Source organism: Carcharodon carcharias, chromosome 17 (assembly GCF_017639515.1).
Source record: "Carcharodon carcharias isolate sCarCar2 chromosome 17, sCarCar2.pri, whole genome shotgun sequence".
NCBI classification, from domain to species: domain Eukaryota; kingdom Metazoa; phylum Chordata; class Chondrichthyes; order Lamniformes; family Lamnidae; genus Carcharodon; species Carcharodon carcharias.
Genome location: NC_054483.1, coordinates 89703680 through 89723488, shown reverse-complemented (window position 1 = coordinate 89723488; position 19809 = coordinate 89703680). Strand labels below are relative to the sequence as shown.

General features: G+C 44.3%; 1 protein-coding gene across 5 annotated transcripts in view; it reads left to right on the top strand.

Moving 5' to 3' along the window:
* Positions 1–19809, top strand: part of LOC121289536 (serine/threonine-protein kinase 32C) — a 361206-nt gene that overhangs the window by 244347 nt on the left and 97050 nt on the right. For all 5 annotated transcript variants that reach the window (XM_041209034.1, XM_041209032.1, XM_041209033.1 and 2 more), the window contains exon 3: positions 8867–9018. In XM_041209034.1, coding sequence (XP_041064968.1) covers positions 8867–9018 — 152 coding nt within the window. The remainder of the gene's footprint in view (positions 1–8866; positions 9019–19809) is intronic.

The following is a 19809-nucleotide window of genomic DNA, read 5'->3' as shown; positions in this document are numbered from 1 at the left end:
CATTTGAACATCCCTCCACCACACTCTCAGGCAGTGTATTCCAGATCCTAACTCCCTGTGTGAAAAAGTTTCTTATGTCATTATTGCTTCTTTTACTAATTACTTTAAATCTGTGCCCTCTCATTCTCAATCCTTTCACGAGTGGGAGCAGCTTTTCCCTATCCACTCTGTCCAGACCTCTCATGATTTTGAATACCTCTGTCAAATCTCCTCTCAGCCTTCTTGTCTCCAAGTTAAAGAGTTCCAACTTCTCCAATCTATCTTCATAAATGAAGTTCCTCATCCCTGGAACCATTCTTGTGAATCTTTCCTGCACTCTCTCAAATGCCTTCACATCCTTCCTAAAATGTGGTACCCAGAACTGGGCACAATCTATCTAGTTGAGGCTGAACCAGTGACTTATACATGTTCAACATTACCTCCTTGCTCTTGTGCTCTACGCCCCTATTAATAAAGCCCAGGGTACTGTATGCTTTATTAACCGCGCTCTCAACCTGTCCTGCCACCTGCAATGACTTATGCACATATACACCCAGGTCCCTCTACTCCTACACCCCCTTTAGAGTTGTACCCCCTATTTTATGTTGTTTCTCCATGTTTTTTTCTACCAAAATGAATCACATCACACTTCCCTACGTTGAACTTCACCTGCCACTCTCCGATATTCCGCCAATTTGTCTACGTCCTTTTGAAGTTCTGCACTATTCGCCTCACAGTTCAGTTTTGTATAATCCACAAACTTTAAAAATGTGCCCTGTATACCAAGGTCTAGGTCATTAATATATATCATGTAATACAAGGGTCCCAACACTGACCCCTGGAGAACTCTACTACAAACCTTCCTCCAGCTTGAAAAAACATCCATTAACCATTTCCTGTCACTCAGCCAATTCCGTATCCATGTTGCTACTTTCCCCTTTATTCCATGAGCTATAACTTTGCTCATAAGTCTGTCATGTGACACTGTATCAAATGCCTTTTGGGAGTCCATGTACACCACATCAACAGCATTGCCCTCATCTACCCTCTGTGATACCTTATCAAAAAACTCCAGCAGGTTGGTTAAACATGACTTTCCTTTAAGAAATCCATGCTGGCTTTCCTTAATTAACCTGCATTTATCTATGTGACTATTAACTTTGTTCCGAATTATTATTTCTAGAAATTTTCCCACCACCAAAGCTAAACTGATTGGCCAGGCTAATTATTATACTCTCTTTTGAACAAGGATGTAATGTTTGCAATTCTCCGGAGGTAGTCCACTGGCACCGCCCTTGAGTCTAAGGAAGACTGAAAAATTATGGCCAATGCCTCCGCAATTTCCACTTTCAATTCTCACAGTATCCTTGGGTGTATCTCATCTGGCCTTACCAACTATAAGTACAGTCTGACTCCTCCTCCTTTTCAATTTTAAACCCCTCTAGTGTCTGAATTAACTCCTCTTTTACCATGACCTGTGCAGCATCTTCTTCTTTGGTAAAGAGAGATGCAAAATATTATTTAATACCCCTGCTTCCGTGTGTAAATTCCCATCATCCCTACTCTTCCTTTTACGACTCTTTTACTATTTATATGTCTATAGAAGACTTTGGTATTCACTTTTATGTTAGCTGCCAGTCTCTTTTCATACTCCCTCTTTACTTCTCCATATCTCCTCTGAATCTTTTGTATTCAGACTGGTTCTCAATTGTATTTGCTACCTGACACCTGTCGTAAGCACTTTTTCTTCTTTGTCTTAATTTCTATCTCCTTTGTCATCCAGGAAACTCTGGATTTTTTGCCCTACATTTCCCTTATGAGGGAATATACTTTGAGTGCAAATTATCTCTTCTTTGAAGGTAGCCCATTGTTCAGCCAGCAATTTTTCTGCCAACATTTGACTTCAATTTATTCAGCCAAGATCTGTTCTTATCCCATAGAAGTTGACTTTCCCCAATTAAGTTTTCTTACTCTGGACTGTGCTTTGTCCTTTTCCATAGTCAGCCTAAATCTTATGATATATTGATCACTGTCCCATAAATGTCCTCTTACTAACACTTGATCTACTTGGCCCACTTAATTTCCAACAACCAGATCTAGCAGTGCCTCCTCCCTCGTCGGACTGGAAAGATACTGCTGGAGAAAGCTTTCCTGAACACACTCTAGGAACTCTTGCCCCTCCCTGTTCTTTTCAGTAATACTATCCCAGTCTATATTTGGATAATTAAAATGCCCCATTATAAGTACTCTACAATTTTTGCACCTCTTTACAAATTTGTTCCTCTACATCCTTCCCACTAGTTGGTGGCCTATAAACTACACCAGACAGTGAAATTGCACCTTTTTTGTTCCTTTGCTGTAACTAAATAGATTCCATCCTTCCACCCCTCTGGGTCATCATCTTTCTCCAGTACTGCACTGCTCTCCTTGATACCACCACCTCTCTTCCTTTTCTTCCTTTCCTGTCTTTCCTGAACACCTTGTACCCAGGAATATTTAACACCCAGTCCTTCTTTGAGCCAGGTCTCTGTTATTGCCACAACATCTGCACTTGTAACTCACCAATCTTATTTACCACACTCAGTGCATTCACATTATGCACTGTAACCCTGATTTAGACTTTACTACTTTCTCCTTTACTCTGACCCCACCTATTAACTTACTATTCCCTACTCTAGTGCTATCTATCTTTCCCAATATTCTGTGCACCTTGGCATTCCTGTTTGATATTATCTCCTGGTTCCCACACCCCTGCTGAGTTAGTTTAACACCTCCCAAACAGCACTAAAAAATGCCCTGCAAGGAGCTCAGTCCAGGCTCTGTTCAAGTGCAACCTATCTGGATTCTACAGGTCCCATCTGCCCCAGAGCCAGTTCCAATGTCCCAAGAACCAAAAACCCTTTCTCCTGCACCATCTTTCCAGCCACACATTCATCTGTCTTATATTCCTATTTCCGTACTCACTTGCATGTAGCACTGGGAGTAATCCAGAGATTACTACTTTTGCGATCCTACTTGCCAATTTTCTACTTATTGCTCGATGAATTCTAACTGCAGGAGCACAAGGCAACACACCATCCTGGAGTCATGTTTGCAGCTGTAGAAACGCCTGTTTCCCGAGGTATTGAAACACCTATCACTATTGCTCTTCCAGATTTCCTTGTACCCTCCTGTACAGCTGAGTCAGCCATGGTGCCATGGACTTGGCTCCGGCTGCACTCCCCAGGTGAACCATCATTCTCATTGGTATTCAGAACTGAACACTGGTTGGAGAGTGGGATGCACTCAGGGGACTCCTGTACTTTCTTCTGCCTGTTCCTTTGTGACTATCTGGTGGTCACCCCTTCCCTCTCTCCCTGCATACTGTTAAGCTGTGGGGTGACCACATCTATAAATGTGCTATCCACGTAGCTCTCAGCCTCATGGATGCACTACCATGACATCAGCTGCTGCTCAATTTCAGAAACCCAGTGCTCAAGTTGCCTCAGCAGACAACACTTCTTGCACAAATGGTTGTCCAGGCCATGGGAAGCATCTTGGAGTTCCCACATTGCAAAAGAGCAGCCCTACCATTTCGATTGTCAATGGAGGCGATCCCCCTCACACTTTCCTGCCTGAGGCCTGAGCATGGCCACTTTCCAGGCTTCCTCCCAGCTCCTGAGCTCTTCCCGCCAGCTATTCAATTAAGGCTGGGTAGGCAATAGCCCTTAAGCAGTCATCAATTGGCCATTCAAGAGCCTCAACTGGGGCAAGTGTAGGCTGGCCAATACCTCGCCCGTCCCACTGTAAAATTGCGGAAAGGTCAGGGTAGGCGTGTGCCTAGTGGGAAAGCCATCTGAGGAATTTTACAGACCCCCACCTGACTCCCTCAAACTCTGCTTGCAAACCTGCCGGTGCGGGAATGTAAAATTCTGCCCTAAGTGACAACTAGGAACTGTTGGACAATGAGTTGAAACCTAGTTTTATTTATGAACCTCATGACACATTTGGGTTTCTCCATTGAGTTTCAATTGACAATGTATGCAAGGCTGTCACACAGTCTCCATACTTAATTATACTACACAACAATACTGTTGTTGATTGGCAGATCAGTTCTGACAGCTGGTGCTACAATTCCTACATAAGGGCCTTTACTTGATAAAATTTTACAAATTTGACAGGCATCTATGGAGTATGAAATTTATGTGATTAAAAAGAGAAAAATAGGTAATCTTACACCATAAGGTTGTCTTCATTCTTTGAATGATATATATTCTCAGCAAACCATGTGCTAACTATCCAATCCCATAGCTCCTCTAGGACCAGAGTTTTGCAGAAAAGGCATTAAATTTCAGTGATTAATTTTCAGTTTCAGCTCAAAATGAACTGGATGCTTTTTCTCTTCTTGTATTAAGCATAAAGGGAATTATAGATGTAGGGCAATTTAGTCATATAATACAGTATTTTCATCTGTGTGCTCAGGTAGATCAATCTGTCTTTACTTGGGCTACATTGGTGGAGAGAATATACTCCAGTTCGGTAAGCCAAATCACCTTGCCACAATCCAGACTGCTGCTAGTTTAAAGGCAAATCATGCACACAATAGGAAGGGGAGGAGTGGAACAGGTGAGTAATTTTTAAGTGAATATGAAATCAGGATTATAGAATTAATCAGAAGCATGATTGTTGGAAGTAGGTTTGCCAACTGTAGCTGGACATGTTCTGGGAGACATCAGCAGAAGTCACGTCACGGAAAGCGTGACATCATGGAAAGTCGGCGGTGCGCTGCCACCAGGTGGAACTAGTTTCTCTGTTGTGGGAAATCAAGGAGGAGACAATAATCTAAAAATGAGAGCTATACCCGCCAAACAGGCACTCAACCGCTATCTGTTTCAGATGGTCAACTTTTACAATGGGCCAAATAACAAATAGGGCTCCTAGGCGGCAATGTTCCTATTAAACTGATCCCAAGTGTGAGGGTGCAGTAATCTGGAAAGTACTATGCAAGCATTGTTCTGTGCATAATAAGTGTGAGCAACCATGCAAAAAATATTAAAAGATACCACACATTGAAAAAATTGGGCACGCACAAGAACAACATTTGGGAATGCAAACAAGCTGCCATTGTGTCTCCATTTGGCCTCATTAAAAATCTTCTCTTGAGAAAGAATATGATTACCTTTTCCTGAACAGCCTCCAGAAACCGCTTTAAAAATGTCTGTGATTGTTGGTACCACAAGCAAAGCAATGATGGTGCAGGGTCCGCACATGCACATGCGGTGTCAGCTACCTGCATGAAAGATGGCATAGACCAAACAAACAAAGAACAGAACTTCCACCCGCTTACCCTGCTCCCTTCGCCACCACTGGCGCATGATGACATCATTGCACACATGCACAGGCTGGATACTGCCAAACGAGGAATCAGGTGCATTCCAAACTCCCGGATTGCTTTTTTAGGCCACCGGGAAATTGACACGGATTATGGTAGACTCCCGGCCATTCCAGGAAGGTTGGCAACCCTAGTTGGAAGATTTTGAACTGAGCAGATTGACTCAAACCAGCTAAAGCCTGCCATACTCATTATATGAAAGGCCACTGCTTCATGGTGATTGAATGCATCAAGTTATATTTCCAATGAAAGTGATTTCAGGATTTTTAATCTGTGTTTTAGGGCTTGTATTATGTGTTCTGTTCAATTCCCTATGAGCTTTGCAGCCTGCAAATTGTACAGAGAACAACACCAAGTGAGAACTGTAGTGGCTATGCCATTAATGTAGGCCACTGCCATTGTGGCAGGAGTAACTCCAGCAAAGGAAATCCCCAGCACTGTTCCAATTGCATCAGTGTTAGTTGCACATACAGGTCACAGAACATCTGAATCCCATTGGATGAGCAAGTACCTACAGTTGTTACTCTCCAGTTGGGCGAGTATTTTGGAATAGGGCATATTCTCAAGGCTTATAAAGAAGATTAGTCATAATGGGTAACCCATTGATGCATTGAGCACATACGCGAAATACACAAATTATTATTCACTGAATAAAATTATTTTATTCTTAATATATTTTGTAATTTGTCATTATTTTGTCATGTAGGATAGAAAGCGTTGGTCCTTCAATACTAAAGCAAACTGGATATATTCAGTTCCCAGCAAAACTGAAATGGGTAAATCAACTAGGAGCTCAATGATTGTAAATGTGTTGAGTAGAGCGTGTAACGGCTGTTTCATAGTTCACCGGTAGAAATGAGAGATGAGACTTTTATGCAACTGGCCCAATGGCTGCAACAGCTGGTTTGTTGCTGATGGTTGTTGTGGGTAATTTTCCACCTAGACTACTATGGCTTGTCATTATTCCTTGGCCAAGTTCACGATAAGGCTTCTCCATAGTGATATTGTGCAGTGTGAACCACTATCTGAGGCATCTTTTAGAATCTACTGAACTATAGATCAAAATAATTGTTTATATAATATAACTACACATTTCAGTTCAATGAGCATCATGTGCCTCAATGTATTTATTCTCTGCTTCAGGACCAGGTTTTAGTGGCTCACTGCTACCTTCTCAAGAACAATTAAGGGATGGACAACAAATACTAGCTTTGCCAGTGACATTCACATCCCATGGTTGACACTTCAGAACCCATAGCATTGAAGAACCAACCATCATCCTTCCTTCAAAGAACTGAATTGCACTGATTATCTCAGAATGAAAGCATTATGTGTAATCCCTGGGAATAGTCCATTGATGTGCATGACTGTCTGGTAGCAGCCACATACTATTTTCATGCTGTTGAAATAATAGACCTTCTTACTTAGGTATATGCTAGGATTACTGGTAGGGACAAAAATAAGGAGCGTGCACACTGTCAATGTGACCTTTACCTGAGGAGAGTAACCAATATAGCAACATTTTAATTCCCTTTGCTGCTGCTGGTTAGTACTGAAGTGTATGTGGGAGATATCAGGCAACATGTCTGACTCCTGTGATATCATTTGGAGGTGCCTGCAAAATCTCTGTGGCATAAAAGTTGAGGGTAGTGATGACCTTAGCTGTAGACAGTTGACTGTCTCTGTAGATCTTCGTGGATTAGGAGGCACATTTCAGCCCAGCCACTATCTTATATACTCAGCAGCTGACTCTTTTGTGATATATTTGCTGCCCATGGTAGTTTGCTCCAGATGTAATGTGTCTCTGTGTTTTTTGTACTCCTTAATCACCCTCCTCTCAGTTAAAAAGGTATCCAACAATCGTCGCTCTCTCTTGCTCAATTGTATCAAAAAATTCCTTTAGGCTAACCAATATATTTTTGGACATAGTATTCAATATCATTTTTGCCTCCCCTTCCTTCTTGGCAGAATTCTGCAACGATTTCTCATGATTAACCTTTAACAATGCCTTTAAGCTGGAGAGCTTTGTTTGTGTTAGTTTCTGTGAGTATAATGTAGGGTGGGAGCATGACTTGGATTATTGATAAATTCTACCATTCTTGTCCCATTCCCTGTTTATGCAAATCCATTTGTTGTCAAAATTAATATTGAATAAAATGCGATCTTAAATTATTCATATCTTCTTTGTAGAAACATACATAAGAAACTGTACACTTTGGATTCAAATTTTCCAGTCTAGGATTTCAAATGAATTATTATAAGTACTGAAATTGAAATAGTATCCCATTAATTAAGCATTTTAATTAAACGCTAACAGTCAGCATAGTGCAACTGCAACTCTGAGGCAGTAATATCTATCCACAGTTAAATGTCAGGACAGCTGTGACTGAGAGATTTTTGACCAGCATCCAGGCATATTGCGTAAATGAGTGCAATATTCACCCAGTGTTCTTAATCCAAATTTCTATGTGCTGATCATTCACCGGCTGCAAACTATAAGTATGACAGACAGGCAGCTTGCTATGATATTAATAATCAAAATTAATGTGAAAGTGGAAAATAAAGGTTTTAACAGCATTTCAATCAGCCAGAACCTAATGGGCTCCAAATCAATTTGTTATGAATTCTAAAGCCATCAATTGCTAATCATTCTTCTCACATTCCCCAATCATGTTACTGCATTGTTCTAGGCTTCATAGCATGTTGGTTATTAAAATAAGACTTTTTGTTAAATACCGATCCAGAACATCTATCACAGCTTTTTACAACCTCTTAATCCGACAGTGCATAAATGAGTTTATTTTTTTAAACAAATTGTTGTTTTTTTTCTGTTTTATTCATTGTACTTTATTTTCCTGCTTTGTGTTGTGTCTTTTCTCAAGAGGACAATACATTCCGGCAAGATAATATTTCAAAGTATTAAAACTTTAGGTTCTTGTCCAGCCCAGCATTAATCAAAGGCCACCTTTTGGATGTGTGAACCATTGGCTCAAAATTCATGCGGCCTGAATGCCTTATTTCCATGAAGATTTAAAACATGGGGCACGAAAACGTTCTAAGCCAAACTAATTCATTATAGATCTTAAGGGCAGGAATCATCCATGGCACTTATTTTCAGTGTAGACTAATTCCACTTTCTATCTCTCACCCATATTGTCTTAAACATTTCCTCCTTGTTGGGAGAGCATTGGCAGCTGATATTTCAGGTTGGGTATTGGCCTGAAACACACTGAGCTGATATCAGTCACAGACTCAGTCACCAAGTAGTACCTGCATTGAAACAGTGGGGCGCAACATCCTTTTCATTTCCAGAACTGCTAATTGTCTGTTCAGTGCCAGTAGGGGTAGATATCACAGTGACAAAGTTAGCTGTAACATTGGCATGCAGGATCCAGAACCTGCTGTAGATGGAAAATGTTTTATGAAATTGTCAGTCAGAATTGCTTTTTTTAAGAGTCTTTTAAGTGTATATTCCTTTGCAGAGGTGACCAATTTTCTTGTTTTTCTCCCTTCCAGGTGTGTATTGTACAAAAGCGTGACACAGAGCAAATGTATGCTATGAAGTACATGAATAAACAACAATGCATCGAGAGAGATGAAGTCCGAAATGTGTTCAGGGAATTGGAGATCCTGCAGGAAATTGAACATGTTTTCTTAGTAAACCTCTGGTGACTATCTCATGATTCTTTAAATATGCATTGTGACATTGTGATATTTGTTTAGTGTTAATGCCTTTATTTCTATATCAGAATGCAGCTTTAAGTTGTGAGATGCTGTTTTATATCATGACTGTTGATCTGTGGCAAAGGAGTTAGCAAGGTGGCCACTGTTCAGACTTTTTGTTCAGCCCATCAAGCTCAACCCCTGATTGTTAAAATTCCTTTGGAATAAGTATTGAAGATAAACGTTAGCATAGCTCCAAAGCTATTTTCCAGCTTTAGGCATTTTTTATTGCAGAAAATGTTGTTACCTACCTAATAAAGCCAAAATGGACACAATTAGAGCAGCAAAAGCTGTGTGGGGTTGATATAGTGTCATACCCAACACAACTTCCACCAAGGCTTGGTTTGCAATTTGGCTTTCTGTTGGAGAAAGTTCTGTATTAACAAGTAAAATCTCTTCTTCAAATCTTCTGGGGTCCCAGACATCACTGCTAATTTAAGATAATATACTTATATAGGTGACTTCAATGATGTTGGTAAAGCTTGTAAGGTTAACTTAGATGGTTGGAAGAATCAGCCTTATGGCACTCTAATCATGTAGCAATGTGTAGGAGTTTCAACTTAATCAGTGGCTAGAAGTTTTTTTTTATTCTTTCAAGGAATGTGAACATTGCTGGCTAGGCCAGCATTTATTGCCCATCCCTAATTGCCCTTGAGAAGGTGGTGGTAAGCCACCTTCTTGAACCATTGCAGTCCACGTTGTGCAAGAACATCCACAAGTGCTGTTAGGAAAGGAGTTCCAGGATTTCTATCCAGTGACAGTGAAGGAACGGCAATATGTTTCCAAGTCAGGATGGTGTGTGGCTTGGAAGAGAACTTGCAGAGGGTGGTGTTCCCATGCATCTGCTGCCTTTGTCCTAAGAGTCTTCCAAGATTTAGAAAATGAAGGATGCAATAGTTTGCGATACGATAACTGAAGTAATTTCTGTCAGGGATGAATACCCTTTTTAACTTTTTTTGTGGGCTGTGTAGATCTGAAAAGCCATCAGCTACTATGGATTATTGATTTATTTGTGATGGTTTATATTTCCACCAGCATAGTCTTAGTGAATTACTGTAAGCCTCTCTCTGTAAACAATGTAAATGGAGCATCGTCACTTCCCACACAAGTATGCCACACTGTTTCCCTTCAAGCATTTCCATCAACATCTTGGTGCTTATCCAAAGCTCAGTTACCATTTTGATATTTTTTCTCCTGGCCCATCTCTGTCTATTGAATTCTATCAGAAAAGAGGGGAAAAATATCCAGAGAACTGAGTAATAGTGAAGTGTAATTTATATTTTAAAAAGTCCTTCCCAGCTAAGTAAACAAAAGTCACGAGTCCTTTGAAACTGTGGTTGTGAATTTTGCTATCACTTGGTGGTTCCATCTTTCATAAACTTCCACTTCTCATAATTTATTCTACATTTCTAATAATTGTCAGAAAAAAATTTCACTATTAGCTCCTATAAACAAAGACAGAGTGAATCAACAGAAAGTGGGAGTTTAATGGGAGCTTTATAATAAGTGAGGAAAATTCATCTTTGACCATTCTCAGTATGTGGGTGAAATGATAACATCAATCAACACCAGTAATAGTAACCACAGTGTGCAGTTAAATCATACCTTTATCGTAATAAGATATCCCAGGGCACCAAGGAACATTTTCAAACAAAAATAAACATTGAGCCAAGGAAAGAGATGTGAGTCCATGTCATTAAATGCTTGGTCAAAAAGGTAGGCTTCATGGAGTGTCTTAAAAGAGGAAAATAAGGTCGAGAGGTTTAGGGAGGAAATTTCAGAGCTTATTTCCTACTCAGCAGAAAGCCTGGCTGCCAAAAGAAACTGGGGATGCCCTAGAGGACAGAGTTGGAGGAGTTGAGCTCTCAGAAGAGTTGGGGAGGGCCAAGGCCAAGGAAGGATTTGAATACAAGGGGCAGAATTTAATCCAGGTGACGGGTAGCTGGCGAGAAACCCACGCCGCCTCCTTTGGTTAAGGCTTGCCGTAATAAGTGCCAGTCAGGTACTTAAGTGGTCAGTGGTGGGTCTTCCCTGAGATCAAGGACTCCGAGGGTGGAAATCTCAGCCCCCAGGTAGGCAGGAAGGTGGTGGGATGTCCACCTGACCCTCTCCCGCCTGATTAAAACCCCCCACCCACCTCCAAATTCACCTCAGGGAGGGTATTAACTCCTGCCCAAGATAAGAATTTTAAAATCTAGGCTTTGGTGGACTAGGAATCAATGTGGGTCAGTGGCAGGTGAGGCGATGGATGAATGGTACTTTGTGTGGGTCAGGATAGAAGGAGCGGTATTTTTAATGTGCTCATGTTTATGGGAGGTGGAGGTTGGGAAGTTGACATTGAAATAGTCGAGTCCGGAGGCGACAGAAGCATGAAAGAGGATTTCAGCAACAGATGTGCTGAGGTGTGCGTGGACTCAGGCAACATTAGAGACGAAAGAAGGTTATAACTGGGATGGTTAAAGGCAGAATGATCCCATCCCCCTGCCAGCAGAATTGATGGGAGGCGTTTTGGGCGGGGGGGCCGGGGGGGTGAAATTCCACTGAAGGTCCAAAAATCGGCTTCACGCTGGCTTGAAATGACGGCGGGATCTTCCGATACTTGGCTGCCATGGAGGAGCATGATTCCCACTATAGACCCACTAATGGGATGCAGTTGAAGGCCAGACTGGAATCTTCCTTCTACGCCCGATTCTTTGCGACGCTAGCAGAAAAGCACACAGATCCAGACACGTCTGAACCGCTGTTGTGTGCAAATGTCGGGTCTTACCTTAAGGGCCTTGGTCAGCTCACGGACATCCGTGACAAGACGGAGGCTTCCAGCTATCAGACCCTGGGGCACCACATGCAGGACAGGGTGAGTGGAACTTAATCCGCGTGGCTCCTCCGCGAAGCGGCTTCCAGAAGCTGGGAGTTTTCCACGCACCAACTCGCTCAGGCTTCAGGCCTTCCTCCAGGGACATGGCTCAAGCTTCAGGCTTTCTTTCAGGGACATCACCATGGGTTTCGATCTTCGAGCTGCAGGTGAAATGTAGCAGGAGGTATTGTTGGGCGATGAGGGACTGTTGTGTCCGGGGTGGGGTGGAGTTAAGAAAGGTTAGGAGAGGCCTGAAGACATTGTGAGGTTGGAGGCCATGTTGGTTGTTGGGTTGTTGGGTTGGGAGGGGGGGGGGGGTTTGGGGTGAGGGGGCGGTGCAGGTTCTGCCCAGCTGTGAAGTGTCAGTGAGGCGGGGTTGGGGGTGGGGGGAGAGTGGTTATGTCCAGTTATGAAAGGTGTGGGGTTTGGTGTTTCTGTCCAGGTGTGAAGGTGCTCACAAGGATGGGTCAGTGGAGTCAACTGTTGCCTCCTGGGGTATGAACTCAGGTAGGCATGGCATGAGGGAATGGTGAGGGTTACCAGGGGCAGAGTTTGAAGCTGCAACAGTGTCGCATGAAGGGGCAGTGAAGGTCGTTGGTGGGCACGCGTAGATACACGCGGACCCAGGGAGTGGGCAGGAGGAGGGCAGTCAGGTCAATGCTAATGGGGGTAGGACTCTCGGGGAGGAAGGGTACGTGGACATTTACTTGGACTTTGTTGAAGGGAAAGGGAGCGGGTTGTAGGATATCAGTGGGGAGGTCAAACATAATGCCAGGGTGTCAGTGGTAATGGGGGAAAAAGCGTGGGTGACTCGGGGAGGGGAAATGATGCCGGAGTGCAGGAAGAATGTCACAACCACCATGCTGGTCTGGCTGAAACTAATCAGAGCCTGGTGTCGGATGGGCCGAGATGCGGCATGAGAGTTGGGTCAATGGGTGGGCGGAGATGCAGGTCACCTCAGCTGGACAACTGAAAGGGAATCCCAGCAGGCAGCATTGACTATGCTCGGGACCTGGGATATGAGTTTGACGGGTGAAGGCTCAGCGTGCATGGGAGGGTGCTTGCACTTAGCTCACAAAGGCCCTGCCACACACCCTTCTCCTTGCAGATTTCCTCAGTCTTGGGGGGGAATGGGGGTGCAGAGGGGAGAAGCAGTGCAGTGGGGGTGGGGTGTCTGCAGGAGAGGTGGGGACAGGGGGACATTCTCTAAGCCTTAAGAACCATGCTGAAACAAGACAGTAGACATTATTGCAGTGAAAGTGAATATATTTACATAACTTATCATTGTGACACTATTTGTTCACCCGTGCAGCCAGTTGAGTTCAAAATATTTTGATTTTATGTGGCGTACCACATCTTCCAGGTGCTCCCCCCAACCACCAAGGTTTGTGTCTCTGGGCTGGTGAATGGTGTCTTTGCTGTGACACCTCTACAGGTGAACATCTCTCCTTGCCCTCTCTCCTGGCTGCTCTCTGGGCTAGGGCTTCTGCTAAGGCCTGACAGGGAGCCCTCAGCCTTAGGCCTTGGCCTCTTCCTGATGGCACCTGAAAAGTGAGAGAGGAGAGAGCGAGTGACAGCATGAGCTGCCTCCAACATGGAGGCACACTTGGCCCTCAGGTTTCCATTCCAAGGATCGACTTTTGCTGGGTGGACGCCCAAGTCCAAGCTTCCTGTCGGCAATTGCCCAGTCCTGTTCCACACCTGCCAGCTTGGCTGCCCTCTCCAAACTTTGTGAGAGGCCTCAGATGTAGGCGCCCCAACCCCCAACCCCCCCCCCGTTCCCCGTCTCCCCTCCCCCGTTTTCGATGGTTGCGCGCAACTTCTGCTGCTCAAAGATAACAGAAAAGATGTGTTTGAGAGTAATTATATGCTGCATCCATTTGTACGTTGCAATTTTACATTCATTCCTCAGAGATAGCCCAATGGATTGTGTGGCATGGCATTACTACTCTGCAAGTTGCCCAGAAGGGTTGTGGGCCACCTCCTATCAGAGTGCTGAGCCCATCCACATGCAAAGAGAAGGCTCAGACAGGCATCTGAATTGTGGATGTTGCTGGTGTCCTCTGCACCTAAGCCCACTCCACACACCACCTCTACGCCCCCAGCTTTCCATACAGCATTGATCTCTGTATGTGGAAGGGTGAATGAGACACAGCACTCACTCCACCGCAGATTGGATGCACTGTAGTGAGGCTATGAGGCACGACTGTGCCGTTGCCACTGTGTCCCATGTATCCTGATATTCATTGGTTTTGTTGTGGTTAGTGCAGGCAGCTGAAGCTTTACTTACCTTGGTGGAGGTTGTTTATTCTTTTCCAACATTGTATGGCCAACCTGTGCTGGACAACCTGGGCACTTACAGTATCAGCTACCTGCGCCCATACAGGGATAGTTTCCTCCTGACCTCAACATGGTCCAGGAGGACGTGCAGGTCACTGAACTTGGGCACTGGACCTCCACCTCCCCTTTCAGACATTTCAGCGGGTAGTATTGACAGTGAGGATGTCCGGGCACCTTTTAAATGTGGTACCCAGACATGTTGGTGGGGCGCGCACCATCCATCCCTCCCCCGCTGTCGTGAAAGACATTGGGACGCCCCAGGCTGCATAGTTAATGATGCTGGGGACACAAGATCCCATGGGACTTCCCGGCAGCCTCCGCGGCGGGTAACATTCCCGGTCCCTGCCCCCGTCATGGGGCTTAGTCCCTGTTCCTGGCTTGGACTAATAATCCAAAGACATGAGTTCAAGTCCTACTATGGCAGCTGAAGAATTCAAATTTGAAATTAAAAAGCTGGTCTCAGTCATGGTGACCAGGAAACTACTATTTGTCGTTAAAAAAACCCCATCTGGTTCACTAATGTCCTTTAGAGGCAGAAATTTGCCATCCTTACCCAGTCTAATCTGTATATTATTCCAGACCCACAGCAATATGGTTGGTGCTCAAGTACCCTGAGCAAGCCACTCAGCTGTATTCAAGAAAGCAGCTAACCGCTGCCCTCTCAGGAACAATTACAAGCACAATAAATGCTGCTGGTCTTTCCAACGCTGCTCACATCCTATAGATGAACAAAAAAAACATTTTAGCGATGGATATGGTGTTGGAAGTCTCAGTTCAGTCACGAGAAGTCTGGTTCAGCCTCAGGCTGTAGCCAGCACAAGCAATAGAATTTATGGCGAGGGTACAAAGTTGATGGAATGCAATGGCCCCAGTTTTCCCAATCTTTAACAGAAGGAAATTGCGGCTCATTTAGTATTGGATGTTAAACAAGCAGTCTGACAACACAGACAATTTTAAAATTCATTTATGGGATGTGGGCTTCACTGGCTAGGCCCAGCATTTATTGCCCATCCCTAATTGCCCTTGAGAAGATGGTGGTGAGCTGTCTTCTTGAACTGCTGCAGCCCTTGTGCTGTAGGTAGACCCACAGTACTGTTAGGAAGGAAGTTTCAGGATTTTGACCCAGCAACAGTGAAGGAACAGTGATATGTTTCCAAGTCAAGATGGTGAGTGGCTTCGAGGGGAATTTTCAGGTGGCGGGCTTCCCATATGTCTGCTGCCCTTGTTCTTCTGGATGGTAGTGGTCATGGATTTGGAAGGTGCTGTCTAAGGAATAGTGTGTGAGAAGCGGCGGTGAGGTAGAGCTGGGCGAGGTATAGCTGGGTACTGTCAGCATACAAGTAGAAACTGATGTCATGTATTCAGGCGATGTCACCAAAAGCTAATTACTGAATGTATGTCTGTGTGTATTGGGTAGATATTGCCTTTATTTTTCCTTTAAGTTGTGCCACTTATTCAAGGACCTATGAGTGTGTCTGATAAAAGACTGGCTGTGGTTTAGTGATAGCATTGTGTTCATATATAAGGAGTATACATGTTTAGAGAACTCCTTGCAATCAGAAGTGCGGTCAAAGAAAAGATAACCTCTGTCTTTTTGTGTGGGACTTGGTAATGTGAAGGAAGGATTACAAGAGGCAAAAGACTGGCTAAAAACCTTTATTAAAGCTGAGCAATTGGCTGTGTAAGATTGAAGTTCCCTTGATATATACAAACTTTGAAAACAATAGCGTGATGCAGAAGACAGTTAAAATGAGTCACTTATGTAGTTTGCTCTTTTTCATTTTTCCAATCGTGTCCTGAAGGCATTGAGTCTAGCCGTGATACATTTAGATTTACAACCAGCAGCTCTTCACAAAACTATTGCTAAACAGTGCCAGCAGCCAAAGAAACATCAAAGCCAAGTCCAATCCTATTTATATCTAAATACCTAGGCCCTTCTAACCCATATGGTATAATGCCATATAATGTGGCACCTTTATCCACCAGGCCGTTGAGGGAGCTGCTTGTTCAACAATTGTAACCCAAGTCACTGTAAAACTGAAACAAGAACAAAGTGTTTCTGAATTTGTCAGTTTGAATATGCAGGACTCAATTTAAAATTTCAAATGATCACAATGAAGTTAAGCAAATAGTTGTTTTATATAATCCAGCAATTTTACAGAAATATACTTCAAGGCATTTGAATGTGATAGTTATGCTTAAACTGCATCTAACAAAAGTACATTTGAATCTGTATCCACAGTTGGCTGGATCAAGTTGAGTAATTCATTTGATACAGTTCACTATACTGGGTCATTTTCAGACAATTAAAACAAAGGCACAGCGGTTTTAAAGTAACAATAAAAGACAGAATGGAACAATTATCCAGATGTTAAATTACAAACCCATAACAGGAGACAGGTGACGCTAAACTTGTGTAATTAGGTGATGACTGTGATCATTTGTGACAATATAGTGGAAATATTGCTAATAGAAATAGGAAGCAGATGCATTTAGGAATGAATCAAAACGGTTATTAACATTTTAATTCAGATAAGTACATACCATGCTGGAGATGGGATACCTGTTTTGCTTACAAAGAAAATGGATAAATTGAAGGGTCCAAAGAACAGAAACAAACATTTAAAAAATTTTATTAATTATTGAAATTGACGATTCCTCCAATGGAACATAAAAGCATATTCATATAAGTAATTCCAACACACTATTCACTAATTCCATCATGTGGAATTCTTTATCCCTTTAAAAAAATTCTTAGAAAATAATTGTAGAATGTGTCTTTATTTAACTTTATTTTGGTATGGTGTCTTGAAATTAAAAAGGAATATTGGGTGGTAATTTTGCATAGAAGAATCGTATTTCAGACTATCCTGTTCATCCAACCTGTATTAGAACCTGTCCTGTTTTTAATGGACAGTTTTGTTTTAAGGTGGGCTGGCCAGTAATGACTATGTTTGAGAAGATTTTAATTTTTTTCAGAAAATATGTGAATACTAGAGCAGCCTGGAATTCAGGAGGAGTGGGTAAGTCATCTTGGTTTGGGAATATCACCAGTGAATAGCTGAACCATACACAACAGGAAGGTTGTGATTTGATTACCGGTCTGTACTGAGTCAGTTGAACTCAGGTAGTGATCGGGTGTTGCATTGGCCTCACTCCGCAGTTATCCAGTGTTCAATTTTTATAAATGTGTTGGATGAGGAGATTGAAGGGATGGTTGCCAAATTTGCTAATGGTTGCCAAAGATAGGTAGGAAAGTAAGTTGTGAAGAGGACATAAGGAGGCTACAAAAAGATATAGGGCAGGATCTTCCCCCTGTCAGGGGGGCTGTACAGGAGGGGACGGGTTCCCGAACAGCGACTCTGGTTGGGACCGTGCTGCCATTTTACGTGGGCAGGCCAATTAAGGCCCACCCGGTATGACGTGCGCCCGGAAGTGCTATGCATTCCCTGTGCGGGCAGGGGAGGGGATTCCCTGTGCCGGGAGTGCGCTCTTTTGCTACGTGCATGAAAGAGCACACGGATCTCCCGGAGGCCAAGCGCTGCCTCAGGGAGATTGGCTCAAATGTGAAAAACAGATTAAAGAATAGAAAAAATTTTACTGACACGTGCCCTCATGTGACACTGTCACATGAACTGGGACATGTCCGTAACGTTTAGTTAAAGCGTATGTCAAGAGTTTAAAATGCTCATTAGGCCCCATCCCGCCCATGGATGGGGTTTCATGTTTTTTCTAATGCCCGCCTGGGCTCTTCGCCTGCCCGCCAACCTTAAGGGCAGGTCCATTAATTGTTTTAAGTACCTCACTAATGGCCTTAAGTGGTCGTTGACAGGTCGGTGGGTGTGCAGCCGAGTCGGCAGCATGCCCGCCGACCTGAAAATCTAAATTGCGCAGGGTGACATTGGGACACACGCCCGACGTCACCCCGGGTCATTTTACGCATCGGCGAGTGGGCCCCGCCTCCCCCGCTCGCCGACCGGAAAATGCTGCCCAAGGATAGGTTAAGTGAGTGGGCAAAGACATGGCACATGGAGTAGAGCGCTGAATTTTCCCAGAATTGCACGAAGTGCGGTAGCAGGCGGGTAAAATGGAGTCCTACCCGCCGGTGAAAATGGCAGGTTTTCACGCCATATCTTCCGGAGCCAGCCTCATTATATAATCACTCCCACGAAACACGCAATTTCCATGGCAAGCGGGCTCTCATTTGCCCATTTGCCATCACCCCACTGTTGTAGCATGCTGGTCGCCATATTTAAAAGGCAGCCGCCAGCAAAGCGCTCATCAACACCAGCTCACTACCACTGCCCAGGAGACATGGCCGGCAAAGGCAAAAAGTCTGCAGCCCCTAGCTTCAATGACGGGCCTCTCGAGCAACTGCTGGATGCCATGGAGGCCCGCCAGGATGTGTTCTACCCCTGCTCTGGCTGCAGGATGGGTAGCAATGCCACCAACCCTGTTTGGGAGGCAGTGGCAGCGGTGGTCAGCGCCAACACCCTTCAGAAGAGGACAACCACCTAGTGTGGCAAAAGGATGAATGATCTCCTCCATTCTGCCAGGGTAAGTCACTTTTTTCATCACTGCCAATTCACACACTCTCAAACCCATCACACTCCCACTGGGCCGTCACTCACTGCCAGTGCAATGGACATCACCATTCAGTCTTTCAAACACACCATCATTGTCCTCATCCCGTCCATGGGACCACTCATCATCCACACAGGCCAGGCATACTGATCATCAGGCCCAGCAGGCATCCTGATACACTATCCCCACCTCTATCCATGCAGGAAAAACTGATTCACAACAGGACCATAGGAGGGAAAGGTTGCAGACAGGTGGAGGGATGCCAGAATTCAAAGTTTTCAGAAAATTTGAAAACAAAGTCTTCCAACTGGCCAGTGATGACCGGGACTGGTCCTGTGCTGACAGTGAGGTCGGCGCTGCTCTACCAAGTGAGGATCCAGTAGTGCAACATCCATCAGATAACCATGCTGTGAGTGATGTACCCTCTTTCACAGGCCACTGCCAAGCACTAATTATCTCCCCTTGCTTTCGCAGGCACATCTGGGAAGCAGCAGAAAGAGACCACAATACAGAACCCCCAATCAAGCTCTGAAGAAACCTCTGAAGAGGAATCTGAAGGCACCCTCCCTGAAATCCCATCACAGTGCTCACCCACACCCTCCACCAGTGCAGAGACACACACCTCAGTGGGACCTAGCTTTAGAGTAGCCTCGGGACCACAATCTGATGAGCACATCGCGCTTCTGATCCACAGCAGCCAGAGGCAGGGACATCCCAGGCCCCCAGCACTCGGAGGACTGCTGGAGGCCTGAACATTGCTGAGTCCGAGTTAGATGACGAGCATCTGGACTCGGTCATGTCACAGTTGCAGGAGCTGCAATGGCAAGCTCGGGAACATCAGGAAGGGATATCCGCTGCACGCCTCAGGTTGCAAGGCACGATGGAGGAGTCCGTCTTCAGGCTGAGGTGATAGCGCCAGCATTGCAACACACCGAGGTCAGCATTGATAGAATTGCGG